This window comes from Microcaecilia unicolor, chromosome 9 (genome assembly GCF_901765095.1).
Source record: "Microcaecilia unicolor chromosome 9, aMicUni1.1, whole genome shotgun sequence".
NCBI classification, from domain to species: domain Eukaryota; kingdom Metazoa; phylum Chordata; class Amphibia; order Gymnophiona; family Siphonopidae; genus Microcaecilia; species Microcaecilia unicolor.
The window spans coordinates 78,668,860-78,689,595 of NC_044039.1; the positions used below are offsets into that span (position 1 = coordinate 78,668,860).

The 20,736-nt window shown below is 45.1% G+C and overlaps 1 protein-coding gene across 1 annotated transcript in view; it reads right to left on the reverse strand.

The window, feature by feature from the left end:
- The window catches only part of PARVB (parvin beta), a 318,556-nt gene that overhangs the window by 205,221 nt on the left and 92,599 nt on the right, over positions 1-20,736 (reverse strand). The window contains 3 exon segments of the mRNA XM_030214982.1: positions 2,153-2,255; positions 12,404-12,474; positions 15,410-15,499. Coding sequence (XP_030070842.1) covers positions 2,153-2,255; positions 12,404-12,474; positions 15,410-15,499 — 264 coding nt within the window.

Genomic DNA, 20,736 nt, shown 5'->3' on the forward strand with positions numbered 1-20,736 from the left:
GATCCATTCCTTCAGCACAGGATTCCTTTATGCTTATCCCACGCATGTTTGAATTCCGTTACCGTTTTCATTTCCACCACCTCCCGCGGGAGGGCATTCCAAGCATCCACTACTCTCTCCGTGTAAAAATACTTCCTGACATTTTTCTTGAGTCTGCCCCCCTTCAATCTCATTTCATGTCCTCTCGTTCTACCATCTTCCCATCTCCGGAAAAGGTTCGTTTGCGGATTAATACCTTTCAAATATTTGAACGTCTGTATCACCCCTGTTTCTCCTTTCCTCCAGAGTATACATGTTTAGTTCAGAAAGTCTCTCCTCATACGTCTTGTAACGCAAATCCCATACCATTCTCGTAGCTTTTCTTTGCACCGCTTCAATTCTTTTTACATCCTTAACAAGATACGGCCTCCAAAACTGAACACAATACTCCAGGTGGGGCCTCACCAACAACTTATACAGGGGCATCAACACCCCCATTCTTCTGTTGGTCACACCTCTCTCTATACAGCCTAACAACCTTCTAGCTACGGCCACCGCCTTGTCACACTGTTTCGTCGCCTTCAAATCCTCAGATACTATCACCCCAAGATCCCTCTCTCCGCCCGTACCTATCAGACTCTCCCCGCCTAACACATACGTCTCCCGTGGATTTCTATTCCCTAAGTGCATCACTTTGCATTTCTTCGCATTGAATTTTAATTGCCAAACCTTAGACCATTCTTCTAGCTTCCGCAGATCCTTTTTCATGTTTTCCACTCCCTCCCGGGTGTCCACTCTGTTACAGATCTTAGTATCATCTGCAAATAGGCAAACTTTACCTTCTAACCCTTCGGCAATGTCACTCACAAATATACTGAACAGAATCAGCCCCAGCACCAATCCCTGAGGCACTCCACTACTCACCTTTCCCTCCTCCGAGCGAATTCCATTCACCACCACCCTCTGGCGTCTGTCCGTCAACCAGTTCCTAATCCAGTTCACCACTTCAGGTCCTATCTTCAGCCCCTCCAATTTATTTAAGAGCCTCCTGTGGGGAACCGTGTCAAAAGCTTTGCTGAAATCAAAGTAGATTTCGTCCATAGCTCGTCCCTGATTCAATTCTCCTGTCACCCAATCAAAGAACTCAATGAGATTCATTTGGCACGATTTCCCTTTCGTAAAACCATTCTTGGGTTTTTTTTTGGATCTTGGAGTCATTGTCGATGATACAAGAGGACCTTATGAGACTGGGCATCTAAATGGCAGATGACATTTAATGTGAGCAAGTGCAAAGTGATGCATGTGAGAAAGAGGAACTCGAACTATAGCTACTTAATGCAAGGTTCCACGTTAGGAGTCACCAACCAAGAAAGGGATCTTGGAGTCATTGTCAATGATACGTTGAAACCTTCTGCTCAGTATGCTGCGGTGGCTAAGAAAGCAAATAGAATGTTAGATATTATTAGGAAAGGAATGGAAAATAAAAGTGAGGATGTTATAATGCCTCTGTATCGGTCCATGGAGAGACCGCACCTCGAATATTGTGTTCAATTCTGGTCACCGAATCTCAAAAAAGATATAGTAGAATAAGAAAAGGTACAGAGAAGGGCGACAAAAATGATAAAAGGGATGAGATGACTTCTCTATGAGGAAAGGCTGAAGCGGCTAGAGCTCTTCAGCTTGGAGAAAAGACGGCTGAAGGGAGATATGACAGAGGTCTATAAAATAATGAGTGGAGTGGAACGGGTAGACGTGAATCGTATGTTTACTCTGTCCAAAAATACTAGGACTAGGGGGCATGCAATGAAGCTACAAAGCAGTAAATTTAATACGAATCTGAGAAATTGTTTCTTCATTCGACGTGTAATTAAACTCTGGAATTCGTTGCCAGAGAATGTGGTACAGGTGGTTAGCTTAGAAGGTTTAAAAAAAGTCTGGATGGCTTACTAAAGGAAAAGTCCATAAACCATTATTAAATTGACTTGGGAAAAATCCACTGCTTATTTCTGGGATAAGCAGCATAAAATGTTTTGAACTTTTTCGGGATCTTGCCAGGTATTTGTGACCTGAATTGGCCACTGTTGGAAACAGGGCGCTGGGCTTGATGGACCTTAGGTCTGTCCCAGTGTGGCAATACTTATGTACTTATATCCTCTCCGTTGGTTAAGCTTACCTAAGAGCTTCTGCAGAACTTGTCCATCATAAAGATCCTCTTCCAGGTTCTTCACAATTATTCTTTCTTCCACTAGCACTTCATTAATCCAGTCAATCAGAACCTAAGACATATAAAATGATCTTTACATTAGAGTTAAAAGTGTGCAGCAGGTTAGTCTACTAAATTTATACATTTTCTTAGTAGGACAGAGTAGCACAATTTTAGGGTAGCAACTCTGTCTCTGAATTACATTACTGTCATCACCAAGATTCCCTCCTCCTCAAAAAAACTCACTGCAGATAGATATGTGCAAATCAGTTTTTTAAAAAATAATTTCAGTAACTAAAACATGAAGGTTGGCTAACGTTAATGAGTTTTATGTTAAGCATAACCAAGCGAAAGGCCTCATTTAGTACTGTGCATTAACACAAGCCCCGTTATACAGTACTTAATGGGCCTTATTTACTAACTATACGCTTAACACAGTGCAGATTAAATTGTTAACTCACATTAGTAAATAAGGTGCTTAAGTTCATTTCTAAGTGTCACAAAATGCAGCAAATTAGAAAGGAAGAGTCAGCTGAAATTTAGACCTTAATTCCTACAAAAAAAAATACACCTTAAAGGAAAGGGAGAGGAACAAAGTCCTGATCAGGACATATCAGAAGGCAGCCTGATGCCAATTATCCTCAATTCAGAAGCTGCAAAAACTGTCCAGAAAGGAGCAAATGTCCCAAGTACTACTACTTAACATTTCTAGAGCGCTACTAGGGTTACGCAGCGCTGTACAGTTTAACAAAGAAGGACAATCCCTGCTCGAAGGAGCTTACAATCTAAAGGACGAAATGTCAAGTTGGGGCAGTCAAGATTTCCTGAATACAGGTGTAGTGGTTAGGTGCCGAAGGCGACATTGAAGAGGTGGGCTTTGAGCAAGGATTTAAAGATGGGCAGGGAGGGGGCCTGGCGTATGGGCTCAGGGAGTTTATTCCAAGCATGGGGTGAGGCGAGGCAGAAAGGGCGGAGCCTGGAGTTGGCGGTGGTGGAGAAGGGTACTGAGAGGAGGGATTTGTCTTGAGAGCGGAGGTTACGGATAGGAACGTAAGGGGAGATGAGGGTAGAGAGGTAAAGAGGGGCTGCAGATCGAGTGCATTTGTAGGTTAGTAGGAGAAGCTTGAACTGTATGCGGTACCTGATCGGAAGCCAGTGAAGTGACTTGAGGAGAGGGGTGATATGAGTATATCGGTCCAGGCGGAAGATAAGACGTGCAGCCGAGTTCTGAACGGACTGAAGGGGGGATAGATGGCTAAGTGGGAGGCCAGTGAGGAGTAGGTTGCAGTAGTCAAGGCGAGAGATAATGAGAGAGTGGACAAGAGTTCGGGTGGTGTGCTCAGAGAGGAAAGGGCGAATTTTGCTAATGTTATAGAGGAAGAAGCGACAGGTCTTGGCTATCTGCTGGATATGCGCAGAGAAGGAGAGGGAGGAGTCGAAGATGACTCCGAGGTTGCGGGCAGATGAGACAGGGATGATGAGGGTGTTATCAACTGAGATAGAGAGTGGAGGGAGAGGGGAAGTGGGTTTGGGTGGGAAGACAATAAGCTCGGTCTTGGCCATGTTCAGTTTCAGGTGGCGGTTGGACATCCAGGCAGCAATGTCGGATAAGCAAGCCGATACTTTGGCCTGGGTTTCGGCAGTGATGTCTGGTGTGGAGAGATAGAGCTGGGTGTCGTCAGCATAAAGATGATATTGGAAACCATGAGATGAGATCAGGGAGCCCAGGGAAGAGGTGTAGATTGAAAAAAGAAGGGGTCCAAGGACAGATCCCTGAGGAACTCCAACAGAGAGCGGAATAGGGGTGGAGGAAGAACCATGAGAGTGTACTCTGAAGGTACGGTGGGAGAGATAAGAGGAGAACCAGGAGAGGACAGAGCCCTGGAACCCAAATGAGGACAGTGTGGCAAGAAGTAAATTGTGATTGACAGTGTCAAAAGCGGCGGATAGGTCGAGGAGGATGAGGATGTAGTGACCTTTGGATTTGGCAAGGAACAGGTCATTGCAGACTTTAGATAGTGCCGTTTCTGTCGAGTGAAGGGGGCGAAAGCCGGATTGAAGCGGATCGAGGATGGCATGAGGAGAGAAAATCAAGGCAACGGCTGTGAACGGTGCGTTCAAGTATCTTGGAGAGGAAGGGTAGGAGGGAAATGGGGCGGTAGGGTCAAGTGATGGTTTTTGAGGAGTGGTGTGACTACAGCATGCTTGAAGGTGTCAGGGACAGTTGCAGTGGAGAGAGAGGTTGAGGATATGACAGATGGGGGGGTGACGGTAGGAGAGATGGTGTTAAGTAAGTTGGTAGGGATGGGGTCAGAGGAACAGGTGGTGCATTTTGAGGAGGAAAGAAGATGGGCGGTTTTCTCTTCAGTGATGTCAGGAAAAGAGGAGAAGGAGGCCTGGGTTGGTTGGTTGAGGGAGTGGGTTATAGGGTGAAGAGGAGGAGATGGTTTGGTGGTGAATTCGAGGTTGATCTTCGGCACCTTGTCGTGGAAGTAGTCAGCCAGTGATTGAGGAGAGAGTGGGGGGGGGAGCGGAGGGCACTTTGAGGAGGGAGTTAAGCGTGGCGAAGAGACGACGAGGGTTAGAGCTGAGGGAATTAGTCAAATGGGTGTAACAGTCCTGTTTTGCGAGGAATAGGGAGGACTGGAAGGAGGATAGCATGAATTTGTAATGGAAGAAATCAGTATGGGTGCGAGATTTCCTCCAGAGGCGTTCAGCCGATCGGGCACAGGAGCAAAGGTATCGGGTGCAAGGGGTCAGCCAGGGCTGGGGATTAATACACCTTGTGGGACAGGAGATGGATGGTGCAAGGGTGTCCAGAGCAGAGGAGAGAGTGGCATTGTAAGTGGAGACAGCCTTGTTGACAGACTCGGAGGACATGATGGAAGGGAGGAGATTAGAGATACTAGAGGATAAGGTGGGAGGGTCGACAGCCTGGAGATTCCTGGAAGTAGTGGTTAGTATTGGGCGGGACTGCGGGGGAGGGTGATGAAGTGTGAAGGTGAGCAGGTGATGGTCAGAGAGAGAAAGAGCTGAGGCGTAGAAATTGGAGGGTGCGCAGGTAGAGGAGAGGCCGAGGTCAAGACAGTGGCCAGATTGGTGAGCAGGGGTGGTGGAGCTCAGTTGGAGGTTGAAGGAGGAGGTTAGAGTGAGGAACTGAGAAGCGTATGAGTCGGATGGGTTATCAGTGTGTATGTTAAAGTCTCCAAGAATGAGGGATGGGGATGAGGGCTCAAGAAAAACGGAGAGCCAGGCATCGAAGTCGGTAAGGAAGGAAGATAGGGACTTATCAGGGGGGCGGTAAATGACTGCAATTCTGAGTGGCAGCGGGTAGAATAGACGGATGGAGTGAACTTCAAAAGATGAGAAGCAGTGAGACTGTGGTAGGAGGAGAGGTTGAAAACTGCAGGAGGGCGAAAGTAGTAACCCGACGCCGCCACCGCGGCCAACTGGGCGGGGAGAATGGGAGAAAAGATAGCCTCCATGGCATAGGGCCGCCACTGAGGCAGAGTCGTCAGGGGTGAGCCAGGTTTCAGTTAGGGCGAGGAGTCTGAGAGAACGGGAGATGAAGAGGTCATGGGTAAAGGAGAGTTTGTTGCAGACAGACTTGGCATTCCATAGGGCGCACGAGAAGGGGAGGGAAGAGGGGGAGAGGTGGGGAATGGAAATGAGGTTGGAGACATTCCAGAGTGGTCTGCATAGATAGGATGAGGATTGGTGTGGGGGACCTGAATTGGGATTGATGTCCCCTGCAGATAGTAGGAGAAGGAGTAAGAGAATATGAAGAAGGGTAGGGGAGGTAGGGCGACGAAGGTGACGAAGGCGGGATGTGCATAGGAGGAATGGAGATGGGTCAACAGCAGGAAGGAAATGTTGAAGGTTGAGGGCTAAGGAGAAGGAAGGGGAAAGGAGAGAAGGTGAGGTGATGAGGGTAGGGGGAGAGTAAAGTGTAGCAGCAGTGCAAAGTGTTTTTGGGTTAAGAAGTAGGTTGGGAAAGGACAGCATCAGGAAGAGAGTGTGTATAGGGGACATGGCCATGCAGAATTGGATTGCTGGAACACTGGAATGTTGGAATGGGTGAAACTGGTAGGCTGGGCTACTGGGGGAAGGTGATGAATTAGGAATAGATGTAGTTGAAAGAGGTCAGTAGTGATAATTTGGCTGTAGGGAGGCTATTTAAGAGATGTCACTCTAGGGGTGGGTGGGTAGAGGGGAAGGGTGTGAGGGACTAAGCCTAAGAGACAGAGCTGTTATCTGCAGGCAGACTATCTCTAAAAGGTAGCTTCTCTGAAAAAGCTGTTGGTTTTGAGGCTGAAATCTGCTCTCCCCAGAAAGAACTAGTCACACCCACTAAGTTTGAAAAATGTGGGGGAAGGGAGGCAGAGGAGTGGCCTAGTGGTTAGAGTGGTGGACTTTGGTCCTGGGGAACTGAATTCAATTCCCACTTCAGGCACAGGCAGCTCCTTGTGACTCTGGGCAAGTCACTTAACCCTCCATTGCCCCATGTAAGCCGCACTGAGCCTGCCATGAGTGGGAAAGCACGGGGTACAAATGTAACAAAACAAAAAAAAAAGAGCCTAAGAGACAGAGCTGTTATCTGCAGGCAGACTATCTCTAAAAGTACAAAATGGAATACTCTTTGAGCTTTTATCATCAGCAGAAATCCAGATATTCAGCCTGTCTCTTGAGCTCACAAATTTTGTAGATATGAGGCCCGAGTATACAAAGGTTAATTTTCAAACAGCACTTAACTGGCACAGTGCTGAAAGTCTAAGTACAACACACACACATACACAAAAAAAAAAAGTCAAGCAGTCCCACGCAGTCAGCAAAGCCAAAACAGAAGAGTGGGAAAGACCAAGGCGATGAGACAGGAAGTGCAGTTCAGGTCTTTATTACAGGCATCCGTAAGCAATACACAATCATGATAAGGCTATCATCCACCGATGCAAGGACTCTACATGGTCCGTGTTTCGGCTTGTACCTTCATCAGGAATCCAGACGAATAAACAAGGACCAATCATCAGCAGTCAGTGAAACGTCTAACTTTCACCTGCTCCCTAGTCCCCTATTTCTATCTTCTTTACTAGTAGCCTAATGGTAACTGCAATTGCCTGAGAACCAGGGGACCTGGATTTGAGTCCCACTGCAGGCTCTTGTGGCGTTGGGCAAGTTACTCAACCTTCTATTGCTTCAGGTACAAAATGTAAGTATATGTATATAATATGTAAACCATTTTGACTGTAAGCACAGAAAGGTGGTGTATCAAAACAAATCCCATCCCACTCTCAGCCCTCATCTACCTTCCACAGCTTCCCATCTCCCCACTAGCTCCATTTCTATCCTTGTCTCTCCTTACTCCCCTTGTCATCAGGCCATTCTACCCCATCTTCTATTGCCATATTAACTCCATTTCTACCCTCACTCAATTCCTTCCTCTCTCATACAATTCCACAGAATCCCATCCTGGCCTCAGTCACAGAACACAGATAGCACCTGCTCAAATACAGGATAAGTGACAACAAACTAAGGGGTCCTTTTACAAAGGCGCGCTGAAAAATGACTTGCGGTAGTGTAGGCATGGGTTTTGGGTGTGCACCGATCCATTTTTTAGCACACCTGTAAAAAAGTCCTTTTTTTAATTTTTGCTGAAAATGGACATGTGGCAAAATTAAAGACTCACGCGGTAACCGGGCGGTAATGACCTACACACGCCAAATGCCACTTGGTGCGCATCTGTTATGCACGCCTGAAAATAAAAAATATTTTTCAGACGCGCGTATTGGATGCGCGCCAAAAATGAAATTACCGAAAGAGCCACACAGTAGTCAAGCGGTAACTCCATTTTGGCGCACATTGGGTGCGCGTATACGCTTACATGACTTAGTAAAAGGGCCCCTAAAATCACTAATGTAGACAAAAATTAAACAAATTCGTAAAGCCAGCCTCTGCATGCAGTGCAACACCAGAGAAATAGAATGAAATGTATTTCCTCCTGTACAGTGCAAAATAACATCAGCCACTAGTGTATATAAGATAGATGCATTGTGGCGTACGCACCCCTTGTCAGACCCAGCCCCCCCATAAAATTCTCTCAACTTCACCGGGGCAGTGGCAGCAGCACTCATAGGCTGCCTGCCCCTGCTCCAGGACTTCCTCCCTGAATTGTCCTGTCTAGAAGGGGCGGGAAAGTTCAGGGAGGAAGTCCCGTAGTAGGCCACAGACAGCCTGAGTGCCGCAGCCGCTACCCACGTAAAGCCGAGATGATCTTAAGGTGGGAGTGGGGAGGCCGGGGAGACAGGGGGTGGCACAAGGGGGAGACACACCACCTGTAAAAAGTTCCCGGCTATGCTACTGACACCAGCAGATGTCATTTCTCAAAACTGACATAATTCAATCACTAAACTGAAAATAAAATCATTTTTGATACCTTTGTTGTCTGGTGATTTTATTGTTCATAATCTCTGGTTAGGATTCCCTGTCTGTGAGCTCAGTTCTGTTTTCAGGATCTCCCGTCAATCTGCTATTTTTCTCTTTCCTCGTTTCTTCTCCATTTCCTGCCCTACATCCGTCTTTAGTACTGATCTTTCACATTCAGCTTTCTTCTATTTTCTGCCTCCTCAAATCTAATTTTTGCACCTTTTCCCTTCTCTTCTATCCATGTACAGAATTCCCACCTCTGGCTTGGGGGCCCCCTCCACAGCTGGAGTACCTTTTGACTAGCTGGCAGGGATGCCCGGTTCCAGCTGCGGATCTCATCAGCTAGCAGCGGCCAGGGGAACGGAGAGGAAATATGTTGCCAGTGGGCCCCCCAGGAATCCAATGCTGGCTACACCTCTGATTCCAACTCTCTCTTCTCTTCTATCCATGTGCATTTCCTCCCTCTCCCTTCTGTCCATGTGCAATATTTTCCCCACCCACTTCCCTTCTATCCACATGTAGCATTTCCTATCCCACCCATTTCCCCTCTATCTGCATGCATTTCCCCCTCTCCCCTCCATGTGCACCCCTCACTTCCCTTTCCCCTCTCCTTCTCTTTTATCCATGTGCAACATTTTCCCCTTTCCCCTTCCATCCATGTGAATTTCCCTCTCTCCCTTCTCTTCTATATATGTGTGTTCCCCCCACCCCACCCCCACACACACACTTCCCTTCTATCTATTTGCACCATTTTCTCCTCTCCCCTTCCCCTCCCTTCCATCCATGTGCATCCCCTATGTCCCTTCCCTACTTCCACCCATGGGCAACCCTCACTTCCCTTTCCTTCCATCCATGTGTAAACCCTACTTCCCTTCCATCCATGTGCATCCCCTATGTCCCTTCCCTACTTCCACCCATGGGCAACCCTCACTTCCCTTTCCTTCCATCCATGTGTAAACCCTACTTCCCTTCCATCCATGTGCATCCCTCACTTCCCATCCCTGTGAATCTCCCCCTCTCCCTTCCCTTCCATTCATGTGCAGAATTTTCCCCTCTCCTTTCCATTAATGTGTATCGTCTCACCCCTCCCCCATTCCCCCCTGCAAAGTCCAGCATGCCTTCCTACCTTCCTCTGCCTCCCCCCCCCCCCCCCCCCCACGGGCCTAAAGACTTGCAGCGTTGCTCACTCTGGTTGGCCCGAAGCTTTCCCTCTTCCGCATCCTGCCCATACGGCAACAGGAAGTTGTGACAGAGGGAAGGACTTCGGGGCTGGCTAGAGATAGCCTGCTATAATCAATGCCTGCAGTGCCGGCCAGCGCTGCAAGTCTGTAGGCCCACTTGGATGGGGTGGGGGGGAAGAGCGGGAGGGAGGAAAACAATGCCAGATCTGTGTGGAGAGAATGGGGAAAAGGATGGCAAGGAGGCAATGTCGGACTACTGGGGGGAAGTGTGGTGATTTTGGGGTGGCAAAAGGGTGGTAAGGCACTTGCCACCCCACAGCAACACCTATGCTCCTTCCCTTCCTCCTACACGTTCCTCCTTCTATCTGTCCATCCATCCCTTCCAATTTCATATTCTTCTCTTGCACAACATATCCCTCCCTTCTCTGCACTTTCCTCCATCTTACCCAATCCTGCCCTTCCCAATGGCAACAGCAACAGCAGCAAAAGAAGATACAGTCTAGCTGATGACTAGGTTCCTCCCAATCTGTAGCGTAAGGTAAGTTCTGCAGCAGCTTTTTCCAAATCTACTACTACTACTTATCCTTTCAAGGCATACGCAGCGCTGTACACCATTCACAAAGGACAGTCCCTGCTGAAAGAGCTTACAATCTAGATAAGACAGGTAAACAGACAGAACAATTAAGGGTAGGGAAAAGAGGTGAGGATAAAGGATAAAGACAGGTAAACAGACAGAACAATTAAGGGTAGGGAATAAAGAGGTGAGGATAAAGGACAGGGCAAGTGAGTTAGGAGTCAAATGCAGTGGTAAAGAGGTGGGTTTTGAGTTTGGACTTGAAAACGGCCAAAGACAGGGCTAGACATATAGACTCAGGAAGTCTACTCCAGGCGTGAGGTGCAGCGAGATAAAAGGAACGGAGTCTTGAATTAGCAGTAGAGGAGAAAGGGACAGAAGAGAGATTTATCTACAGAACGGAGTACTCGAGAGGGGACGTAGGGGGAGACAAGAGTGGAGAGGTACTGGGGAGCGGCAGAGTGAATGCACTTATAGGTCAATAGGAGAAGTTTGAATTGAATACAGAAGTGGATAGGGAGCCAGTGAAGTGACTTAAGGAGAGGGCATAGCGACTTTGGCGGAAAATGAGCTGCGCAGCAGAGTTTTGGATTGATTGAAGAGAACACTGTTTTACATACAGTTAGAGGGGTAAGTTATCAAATGGGCTACCATTAAGGCAGGTTATTTTACTGTTAATCCTGGTTATTAGTAACTAGGTATCACTCAATGAAATGGATCCAGTGCTAAAATAGCACAAGTTATAGTAAAATAACTTGTGTTGATGGTAGCCCATGTGTGGATAACTTCTCCCCTTAGTGAGGGATCAGAGTGAACAGGGGGAAGAACCACATTAGCACTGGAGTAACTAATTCCATACAGGGAGCTAGTTCCATGCCTAGTTTAATAAATTTAGAGTGGAGGAGTAGCCTAATGGTTAGAGCAGCAGGCAGAGAACCAGGGAGACCATTTCAAATCCCACTGTGGCTCCTTGAGGCAATGAAGGGTTAAGATCTTTAGTAGATTGAAAGCTGCACAGGGACAGGGAAAAACTTACTATACCTAAATGTAACTCACCTTGAGCTACTTTTGAAAAAGTGTAAGCTAAATCACAATGAAAAAATAATTTTAGATTAGGCATGGGTATAAAATTCAATTCCAGTATTGAAGTAATTGCCCAGTATAAACAGAACAGGAAGCATAGCCCAATTAGCCAATCCAGAACTAAGTGTGGGGGTAAATGAAGCCACAAGTAAAAGGGTTTGTGTGTGAGAACAGTACAACAATGTCGTAAGACTGATCAGCTCAGAGATCCAAGAGGAAATGCCATGCAGTAGCACTTAAGCAAACTTTCTGTAGCCGTGACCCCGTTATTACAGCCACAGAAATCAGGCAACTCCTGGAGGCATGGGCCAATGATGTTTCTATTTGTAGCCCACCCAGGTCACGACCCTAAACATGGTTTTTGTAGCCTCCTTTGAGATCACACCCCACAGTTTGGGAAACTCTGTCCACAAGTATGTGACATATGGCAGTTCAATCAGGAAACAAATTCATTCATGCTGTGTGCTGTAAAATAACTTGTTAAACATATTTGGCCATAAACCATTCATTTGTCTAAGTAGCTAAACAGTGTATTTCGGTGACAAGTTAACTGAACAAGGAATTGATAACTAATTGTTGTTGTATAAATGCTATCTTAATTCCTTTTGAAGGAAAAGTTCCTACAAGTCCTTCTAAAGAACGGTTAAGCTCAGTGAGAGACAAATATGGTATTTATTAAAACACTGCATTTTGAAGTTTGCCCTTAAATTAGAAAGCAGTCTCTGAATGAACTTGTTTCAGTAATCTGTTTGATTCCTTTTGTGCAGAATGCTTGAGGTTATTGTGTATACACCTTATTAGAAAATGGGTTAAAAGTTACCAAAACGTTGCTGGAAACAGCTCTTTTTATGAAAATTCTTACTTCCAGCAGTGTTAATAGAGTGGTCTATACTTGGAGATATAGAAATACATAAGTATATGTACACATATATCTGTATAATGTCTTTGAAAACAGCCTCTTACCTTGACAAGCTCTTTGAACTTTACCTCTTCTTTGGAGCTGGGGTCAATCATGGTACGCTCCTCATTCTCCTCTGTGCATTTATGAGAAGGAGACCCAGTTAGCGCCATAGTGCATAAGAACATCTAAGACACAATCACATGCTGCTAATATGTACAGGGTTGATGTATTCAAGGGTTTTTCCTGTTTTCTGTTTCTGGGGAAAAATGTGCGTAGGCTCCTGACTGGGGAATCATAGTCACTGGTTCAGTAAATAAATGTCAAATGACCATAGCTTTGACATATTTAAAAATTATGACTGATGTTTTCCCTTCTTTGTTGCTGTATTTGGTCATAATATTTGGTTCTATAATTCCTCTGCTCTTTGCAAAGTAAATTCAGAAACAGACAAGCAGCCACCTTTCTTGTGGACAGGTGAGCCATTTATTTCAGGTAAACAACACAATCATTCTACCACGGTTAAACCAAGCAACAAGGGACTCAAACTGTTATACACATAATCAATCAGCCACCGAATCAAGGTCTAGAGCCCAAGAAGAGGGATTTCCAGTCCTATTCTCATCACTCCTCTCTGCTTCAGTAACATAACACTTAGTCAGTATGGCATCTCTGAGACATAGCAAAGCAAGTTGTCAGGTAGCTTATCCTTTTTTTTTTTTTTTACTGTATTCATTTTTTTCTTTGTATACTTTTAGAGCATTGTTCAGTTCTGGTAAGGCCTGGGGCCTGTGTGCTTCCTTCTTTTCTGTACCTACACTGCTAAATCTTTATTATTTTGGCAGGTGGAGGGGTTGACAGTTTCTTCCTCCAGTAGCCTATGTAGTCTATGTAGTTGCAGATGAGATCTCATGGCACAGTAGCCCGACAAAGGCCAGTGCCAACAGAACTGAATGTCCAGAGTACTGGACATTCAGTTCTGTTGGCACTGGCCTTTGTCGGGCTACTGTGCCATGAGATCTCATCTGCAACTACATAGGAGTTCTTTCTCTATGCCACATCCAATTCCAACTCACTTGCCCCAGTCACTACAGCAACTGTCTTAGCCATGGGACAGGCATTAGGGCTTCTTCTGGAAGACTGCAGTCTTGGGTCCTACATCCAGCCGCTAGCAGGTTAATTCTAAAAAGTAGGTACTGACATTTATGCATTTGTTTAGAATACATGCATATGCTATTCTATAAATATGCTTAGATCCGTCACAGCATGTATCTTACATTACAATCTCAGGAACTCAATCTCTCAAACCTTTCACTGCGCCATTCAGCTTCCACACCAGTTCCTTATTAATTAAACATGGTTCATCCTAACTTATATTAACATGCCACCCTGCTCACACAAACGGAAGCTCTCTTTAAGCTACGCTGATCCATTGAGCTGACTTGTGATCATAACCTGTGTATGGACGAAGGTTCACCTGGTTAAAGAACTATTTTCTATAAAGGCTACTCTGCTTTGGCAGCAAGGACTTTGTGCATAGGCACAACACACATGGACAATACATCTGGGAGTTTCGCTCCTGGATGGTGTTTTGCTCTAGATGGTTAAATTGACCATACTAGTATTGTGTATTGTGTGAGCGGGGTAGCATGTTAATATAAGTTAGGATGAACCATGTTTAATTAATAAGGAACTGGTGTGGAAGCTGAATGGCGCAGTGAAATGTTTGAGAGATTGAGTTCCTGAGACTGTAATGTATGGAATAGGGGTGGTAGGGTAAATGTAACATATTGAAATAAAGGTATTGTTAATAACTTTATTAGGGGATATGAGTGTTCTTGCTCCTAGATAGTATAGTTATCCCCCGTTGGAGAGGGGGTTAAATTTAAACCAGCCAAAAAACACCTGGATATTCAACACCAGTCAATGGAAATGGCCTGGCATTCAGTATCCAAGCCCGGCTACCTCCCGCGGTCTGAATATCAGCCTCCTACTTCCCATTACAGAATATGCACCTATATATATAGGTTCAGCGTTATAGAATTAGTCCTTATATGTCACTCCGGAACTGAATTCTATCACTGGCTGACCCTGGCTGCAAAAGGCTGACCCAGAAATTGAACCCAGGTTCTCTTCATAACAGTGCACTGCCACTGAGCCACTAGGCTGGTGCAGTCTTTGCTAAATCTAATACATGTAGCAGTGAACTAATTAGTTGTATAACTGAACCAGTGGGAGAGATAACAAGGTTTTCAACTCTGATCACAAGCAAGCAAGTAGGAGGCTCGGCTTCTTTAGCACCTCTTGTTCTAACACAGAGATCTCTCATAACAGAGGACCACACTGTAGTGTGCTCCCACTATCACAGTGCTACAGAAATGTTTCAGACACTTCAGCAAAAATTACAATCTGTATCAGGTAATGCACCAAGTCATGCTCAGAAAAAGCAGTACGCCAGTTTTTGCTGCAGTATTTTACACTGGTAGTTTTACATTCACATTCTGTCTTTTTGAAGGTTTTAATTTTGTTTTCCTCTTTTTTGAACAGGAAAGAAGGTATATCTGAAAATCACATCTATTTAACTTGGGTCAACAAAAGTTTTGGGCACGTGTAAATTGTAATTAGTGCTGATAATTGCTTGTTAGCAACCAACTATCGGCACCGATTAGCTTGTTAAACAATTAAGTTGCCCGTACAAATCAGCTACGTGTGCAGATTTGCATTGCACAACTTTAGTTGCCGTTTACAGAATCGGGGGGATAATGCAGAACACATCTCATAAGAATAGCCATACTGGATCAGGCTGATGGTCCATCTAGCCCACTATCCTGCTTCCAACAGTGGCCAATACAGATCAAAAGTATCTGGCAGAATCCCAAAAGGGTAGCAACATTCCATGTTACTGATCCCCATGTCTAGCTTAATAGCAGATTAAGGACTTTTCCTCCAGGAACTTGTCCAACCCTTTTTTAAACTCATATATGCTGTTTGCTTTGACAACAATTCTATTGAAGAATTTATATGAACCCAATGTAGAGTTGTGTCAACTTTTTTTTATATTGATACTGTACCAAGCAAAGTGTCTTCAGGATGGATGTCAATGGGCGTTGGCGACATAGGCAAATTGATGGCATTTTTACCCTCTTCTTGTAGGTCACTCACTGTAAAAAGGAATAGCCCTCTGTAAGTATCTGGACATATTTAATAAATACACAGAAAAACTGTTATGAAAACCAAGAGTTTACACCAGATGATAATAGATTCTATTCCACTAGAAATCAACTGTGATATCTTACAACACTGCTAGCTATGTTCTCCAGAATATCACCTTCTTTGTTTTGTGGTACAGTTCTACCCATCTCTACTCACAAATATTTGCTGGAAAAGACAAAGCAAATAAAATGAGGAGAAAACAAGACCTCGGCATTGAATTAAGAGTCAGTGCCACTGAATATCTGCTCTGACCGCCATGGTACTTGCTGGTTAGTGCAAGAGCAGTCTGAGGATAGAATCTGGAGTTATGCAAGTACGGGCGATATTCACTGCTGGTTCCCGCATAGTCAACTGGGCAGGCAGAACCACATAAATGACAATCATAACTTTGCCCCATTAGCTAAGCAGGTACAGCACTGAATGGCATACCTGTATAGCTTCTAGGTGCTTCCACAGACCTGGATATGACCCAGCACTGAATATCTAAGTCTAATTTAGCCAGTAGCAGTCAGCATTTAGAAAACACTGCTCGTGGCTGGCTGAATATGACTCCCTACTATCATTTCTTTCATAACTTCAATAGTGTTCAATTCTTGATTTTATAACAAAATTGTTTCAATATATAATGAAACCATAAACTCTTCTGACAATGACATCAAAAAACATCCAACAAGACCTCTGTTTTGCTGTATCAGCTGCTTCAGGGGCATTTGTCCTATGTACACTCCTCACTAACTAAACCAAAGCTGCAATTAGTAGTCCAGAAGCATGTCTCTTTCAAATGGATTTGAAATTGGATTACTTGCCTTTCCAAATCTCAGTTCAAGACCAACCGGTACACAAAATGTTTCCTCATCTAAGACATGGACATAGGGAAGGAGGGGGGCATAGGGAAGCCAGCATCTCTTGCTCTCCTCCCCTACCACTGCCCATAAAGTTCATTATCTCCCGTTCTCTCTCAATCTCTCACCTTCCCCCCAAACCTGTCCTCTATCTACCTTAAAATTTATATTCTCTTTGCTGAAACGAAGTTTGCCGGTGGTTGAGGCAGTCGGCATATGCTGCCTATGGCCTGTTCTACAGCCTTTCCTCTGACCCTTCCTACCCCTTTGACGCAACCTAGGCCTTACAATCTAAGGGGATCTTTTACTAAGGTGCGCTCACATTTTTAGAGCGCTCTAAAGTTAGAGACGCCCATAGGAATGCATTGGTGTCTCTAACGTTTAGCACGTGCTAAAAATGTGAGTGAACCTTAGTAAAAGGGGGTCTAAGTTGCACCTGAACCAATGAAGAGCGAAGGGACTTTCCAGTGTCACAAAAAGAGTCCATAGGAGCAGCAGGATTTGAACCCTAGTTTCACTGGTTCTCAGGCTACTGCTCCAATGGATGGGATGGCATTCTGACTTACCTAAACGTATTTTGCTAGTACTGTTGCTGCGGTAATACATGCCAAATTACCAATTAGTGCTACTTATGGTATTTAACTATTAGCCAACGTGGCAACGGAAATCAAACATCTTTTCCAACCCTAAATCAAACAATCAGTTCAGAATAGCTAGATTTAGCACTTTTTCCTACCCAGCAATAAACTTGTCTGATTTCAATTGATTTATGAAAAGAGATGCAGTGGGCACTGGCCAGAGGGAAAACACTTGAAGACCAGTGAAGCTGGGCACAGAAGTAGCACAAAGATGAAAAAGAAGCTTGGGTCCTCTGAGCCCAGGGGTACACTCAAGGTTCGTCACATTCCGCCCCTTCTGAAACAAGAGCCTGCATCAGAATTCTGCAGGCTCAATTTGAGGCCGCTCATATAGACTTCAAGAGCCTCCATGTCCTTTTCATTTTATATCTGATGCAGGTACGGGGAGATATAATTATGAGAAGAGATATGCTGGAGAGGGAGGAGGGGTATAATGGATTGGAAGGGAGAGGAAAAAAGGGAGATGATATAGATGGGGAAATAGAAACGGTGTTCCCCAATATTCAAAACTATTTAACTTTCCCATGCGGTACCACTAGGAGGTTCTAAACTGGCCTTTAACGATGGTAGCACGTCATTGAGGCATTATTGCCTTCATAGGTGCCAGCCCTGTGGGTGATTAAGTACACCCAATATTGAGCAAATGCCCTTTGTCCAAAGTAGGGTGGTCTGTTATGGGTTTAAGCATATCCCTTTTATTCTAAAGTCTTTACCATACAAGATCTGGTTGTTTCCCCTTCCTAAGCCTTTCAATCAAATATAAAGGATATTCAACCTCCAGTACTGAAGTATCTACATCTTAATAGTTAATCTCTAGAACTGCCAACGGATGGTATACTATCCGCTTTATTTTCAAAAGAGATAGACGCCCATATTTCAACCCAAATCGGGAGATGGGTGTCTTTCTCCCGTGGGCGGCCAAATCATACATACATAGTAACATAGTAGATGACGGCAGAAAAAGACCTGCACGGTCCATCCAGTCTGCCCAACAAGATAACTCATATTTGCTGCTTTTTGTGTATACCCTACTTTGATTTGTACCTGTGCTCTTCAGGGCACAGACCGTATAAGTCTACCCAGCACTATCCCCACCTCCCAACCACCAGCCCCTCCTCCCAACCACCAGCTCTGGCACAGACCGTATAAGTCTGCCCAGCACTATCCTCACCTCCCAACCACCAGCCCTGCCTCCCAACCACCGGCTCTGGCACAAACCGTACAAGTCTGTCCAGCACTATCCCTGCCTCCCAACCACCAGTCCCGCGTCCCACCACCAGCTCTGGCACAGACCGTATAAGTCTGCCCAGCACTATCCCCGCCTCCCAACCACCAGCCCCGCCTCCCAATCTTGACTAAGCTCCTGAGGATCCATTCCTTCAGCACAGGATTCCTTTATGCTTATCCCACGCATGTTTGAATTCCGTTACCGTTTTCATTTCCACCACCTCCCGCGGGAGGGCATTCCAAGCATCCACTACTCTCTCCGTGAAAAAATACTTCCTGACATTTTTCTTGAGTCTGCCCCCCTTCAATCTCATTTCATGTCCTCTCGTTCTACCATCTTCCCATCTCCGGAAAAGGTTCGTTTGCGGATTAATACCTTTCAAATATTTGAACGTCTGTATCATATCACTCCTGTTTCTCCTTTCCTCCAGAGTATATATGTTTAGTTCAGCAAGTCTCTCCTCATACGTCTTGTAACGCAAATCCCATACCATTCTCGTAGCTTTTCTTTGCAAATCGGTATAATCGAAAGCCAATTTTGGGCGTCTTCAACTGCACTCCGTCGCGGAAACAGCCAAAGTTGACGGGGGCATGTCGGAGGCATGGTGAAGGCGGGACTGGGGCGTGGTTATCAGCCGAACAGAAATGGGCGGCTTTCGCCGATAATGGAAAAAAATAGCCGTTTTTAGCGAGAATTTAGGGCACTTTTTTGGACCCTTTTTTCATGAACAAGTCCCAAAAAAGTGCCCTAAATGACCAGATGACCACCGGAGGGAATCGGGGATCACCTCCCCTGACTCCCCCGGTGGTCACTAACCCCCTCCCACAAAAAAAACAACTTTTAAAACTTTTTATTTCCAGCCTGTATGCCAGCCTCAAATGTCATACCCAGCTCCCTGACAGCAGTATGCAGGTCCCTGGAGCAGTTGTTAGTGAGTGCAGTGGACTTCAGGCAGGTGGACCCAGGCCCATCCTCCCCCTACCTGCTGGTTAATGCTGAGCCCTCCAAAACCACGAAAACCCACTGTACCCACATGTAGGTGCCCCCCTTCACCCCTTAGGGTTATGGTAATGGTGTAGACTTGTGGGCAGTGGGTTTTGGGGGGGGATTTGGGGGGCTCAGCACACAAGGGAAGGGTGCTATGCACCTGGGAGCTCTTTTACTGTTTTTTTTTTTTATTTGTAAAAGTGCCCCCTAGGGTGCCCAGCTGGTGTCCTGGCATGTCAGGGGGACCAGTGCACTACGAATCCTGGCCCCTTCCATGACCCAATGCCTTGGATTTGTTCATTTTTGAGATGGGCGCCTTCGGTTTCCATTATCGCTGAAAACCGATAGCGCCCAGCTGAAAAACGGCCAACTCCTAGGCATTTGCCCCGCACAACCCGTATTATCGGAAAAAAGATGGGCGCCCATCTTTTTTCAAAAATACGGTTTGTCCCGTTCACGGAAATAGGCGCCCACGGATATAGGCGCCCATGGAGATGGGTGCTCGCGTTCAATTATGCCCCTCCACAAGATTAAAAAAAAAAAAAACATGGTCAGAACCTGCCATAGTTACTCTGATTAACTGCAGCCTAGAGGGCATGAGTGGCCTAGTGGATAAAGCACATTTACAGGTGCCTGGTTCAAATCCCTCTGCTGCTCCTTGTGATCTTGGCCAAGTCACTTAACCCTACATTCCCCTAGGTACAAGTTTAGATTGTGAGCCCAACAGGTAAATACCCACTGTATCTCATCTTGAGCTACTCCTGAAAAAGGTGTGAGCAAAATCCAAATAAATTGCATTTTTCTGTTGGAAAAGGTATAGTATACAACATTCATGTGGTACTGCTCCGGTGATGAGATCAATTATAAGGATGCATAATTTGACTAAAGATGATTCAGATTACTTACATACTGAACATTTGCAATCTATCTACTACATAAGTAAACATATCAATTAGATCATAATTTCCATCAATCCATTGAAAATTTTCCAGAAGCATCTAAACCTTCTTCCTTTTGGTTTACCACAATTTTGAATGCTGTTCAAACCATTTGATTAACTATTGCAATATGGTTCGAGCCACCTCTCTGGTGGTATTAATTAACCATCTATCCTACCTTGAACCATCTGCATTGTATCCATCTACAACAGATTGAAACTGCTTTCTATAAGAGGGGATTTTTTCTCGAGTTAAATCACAAATGCCATCAGTTTTTTCATAATTCTATTAAGATCAGTACATCTTATGGATGTGTAAGCATTAAAAACCTTACCAGAACAAGCGATGCAAGGAATACATCCCATTCAAAGGAATACTGCATTTTATTAGAGTGTGATTTCCTCCTTATTGTTGCCAAAAGAATAAAACCTTTCTTCCCAAGGGAAATATTCCGCAGCCTGGTACAATCAATGGTGCTAGGTCAACTAGATTATTGCAATGCAATCTACACCGGATGTAAAGAAAAAATCATCAAGAAACTTCAAACTGCCC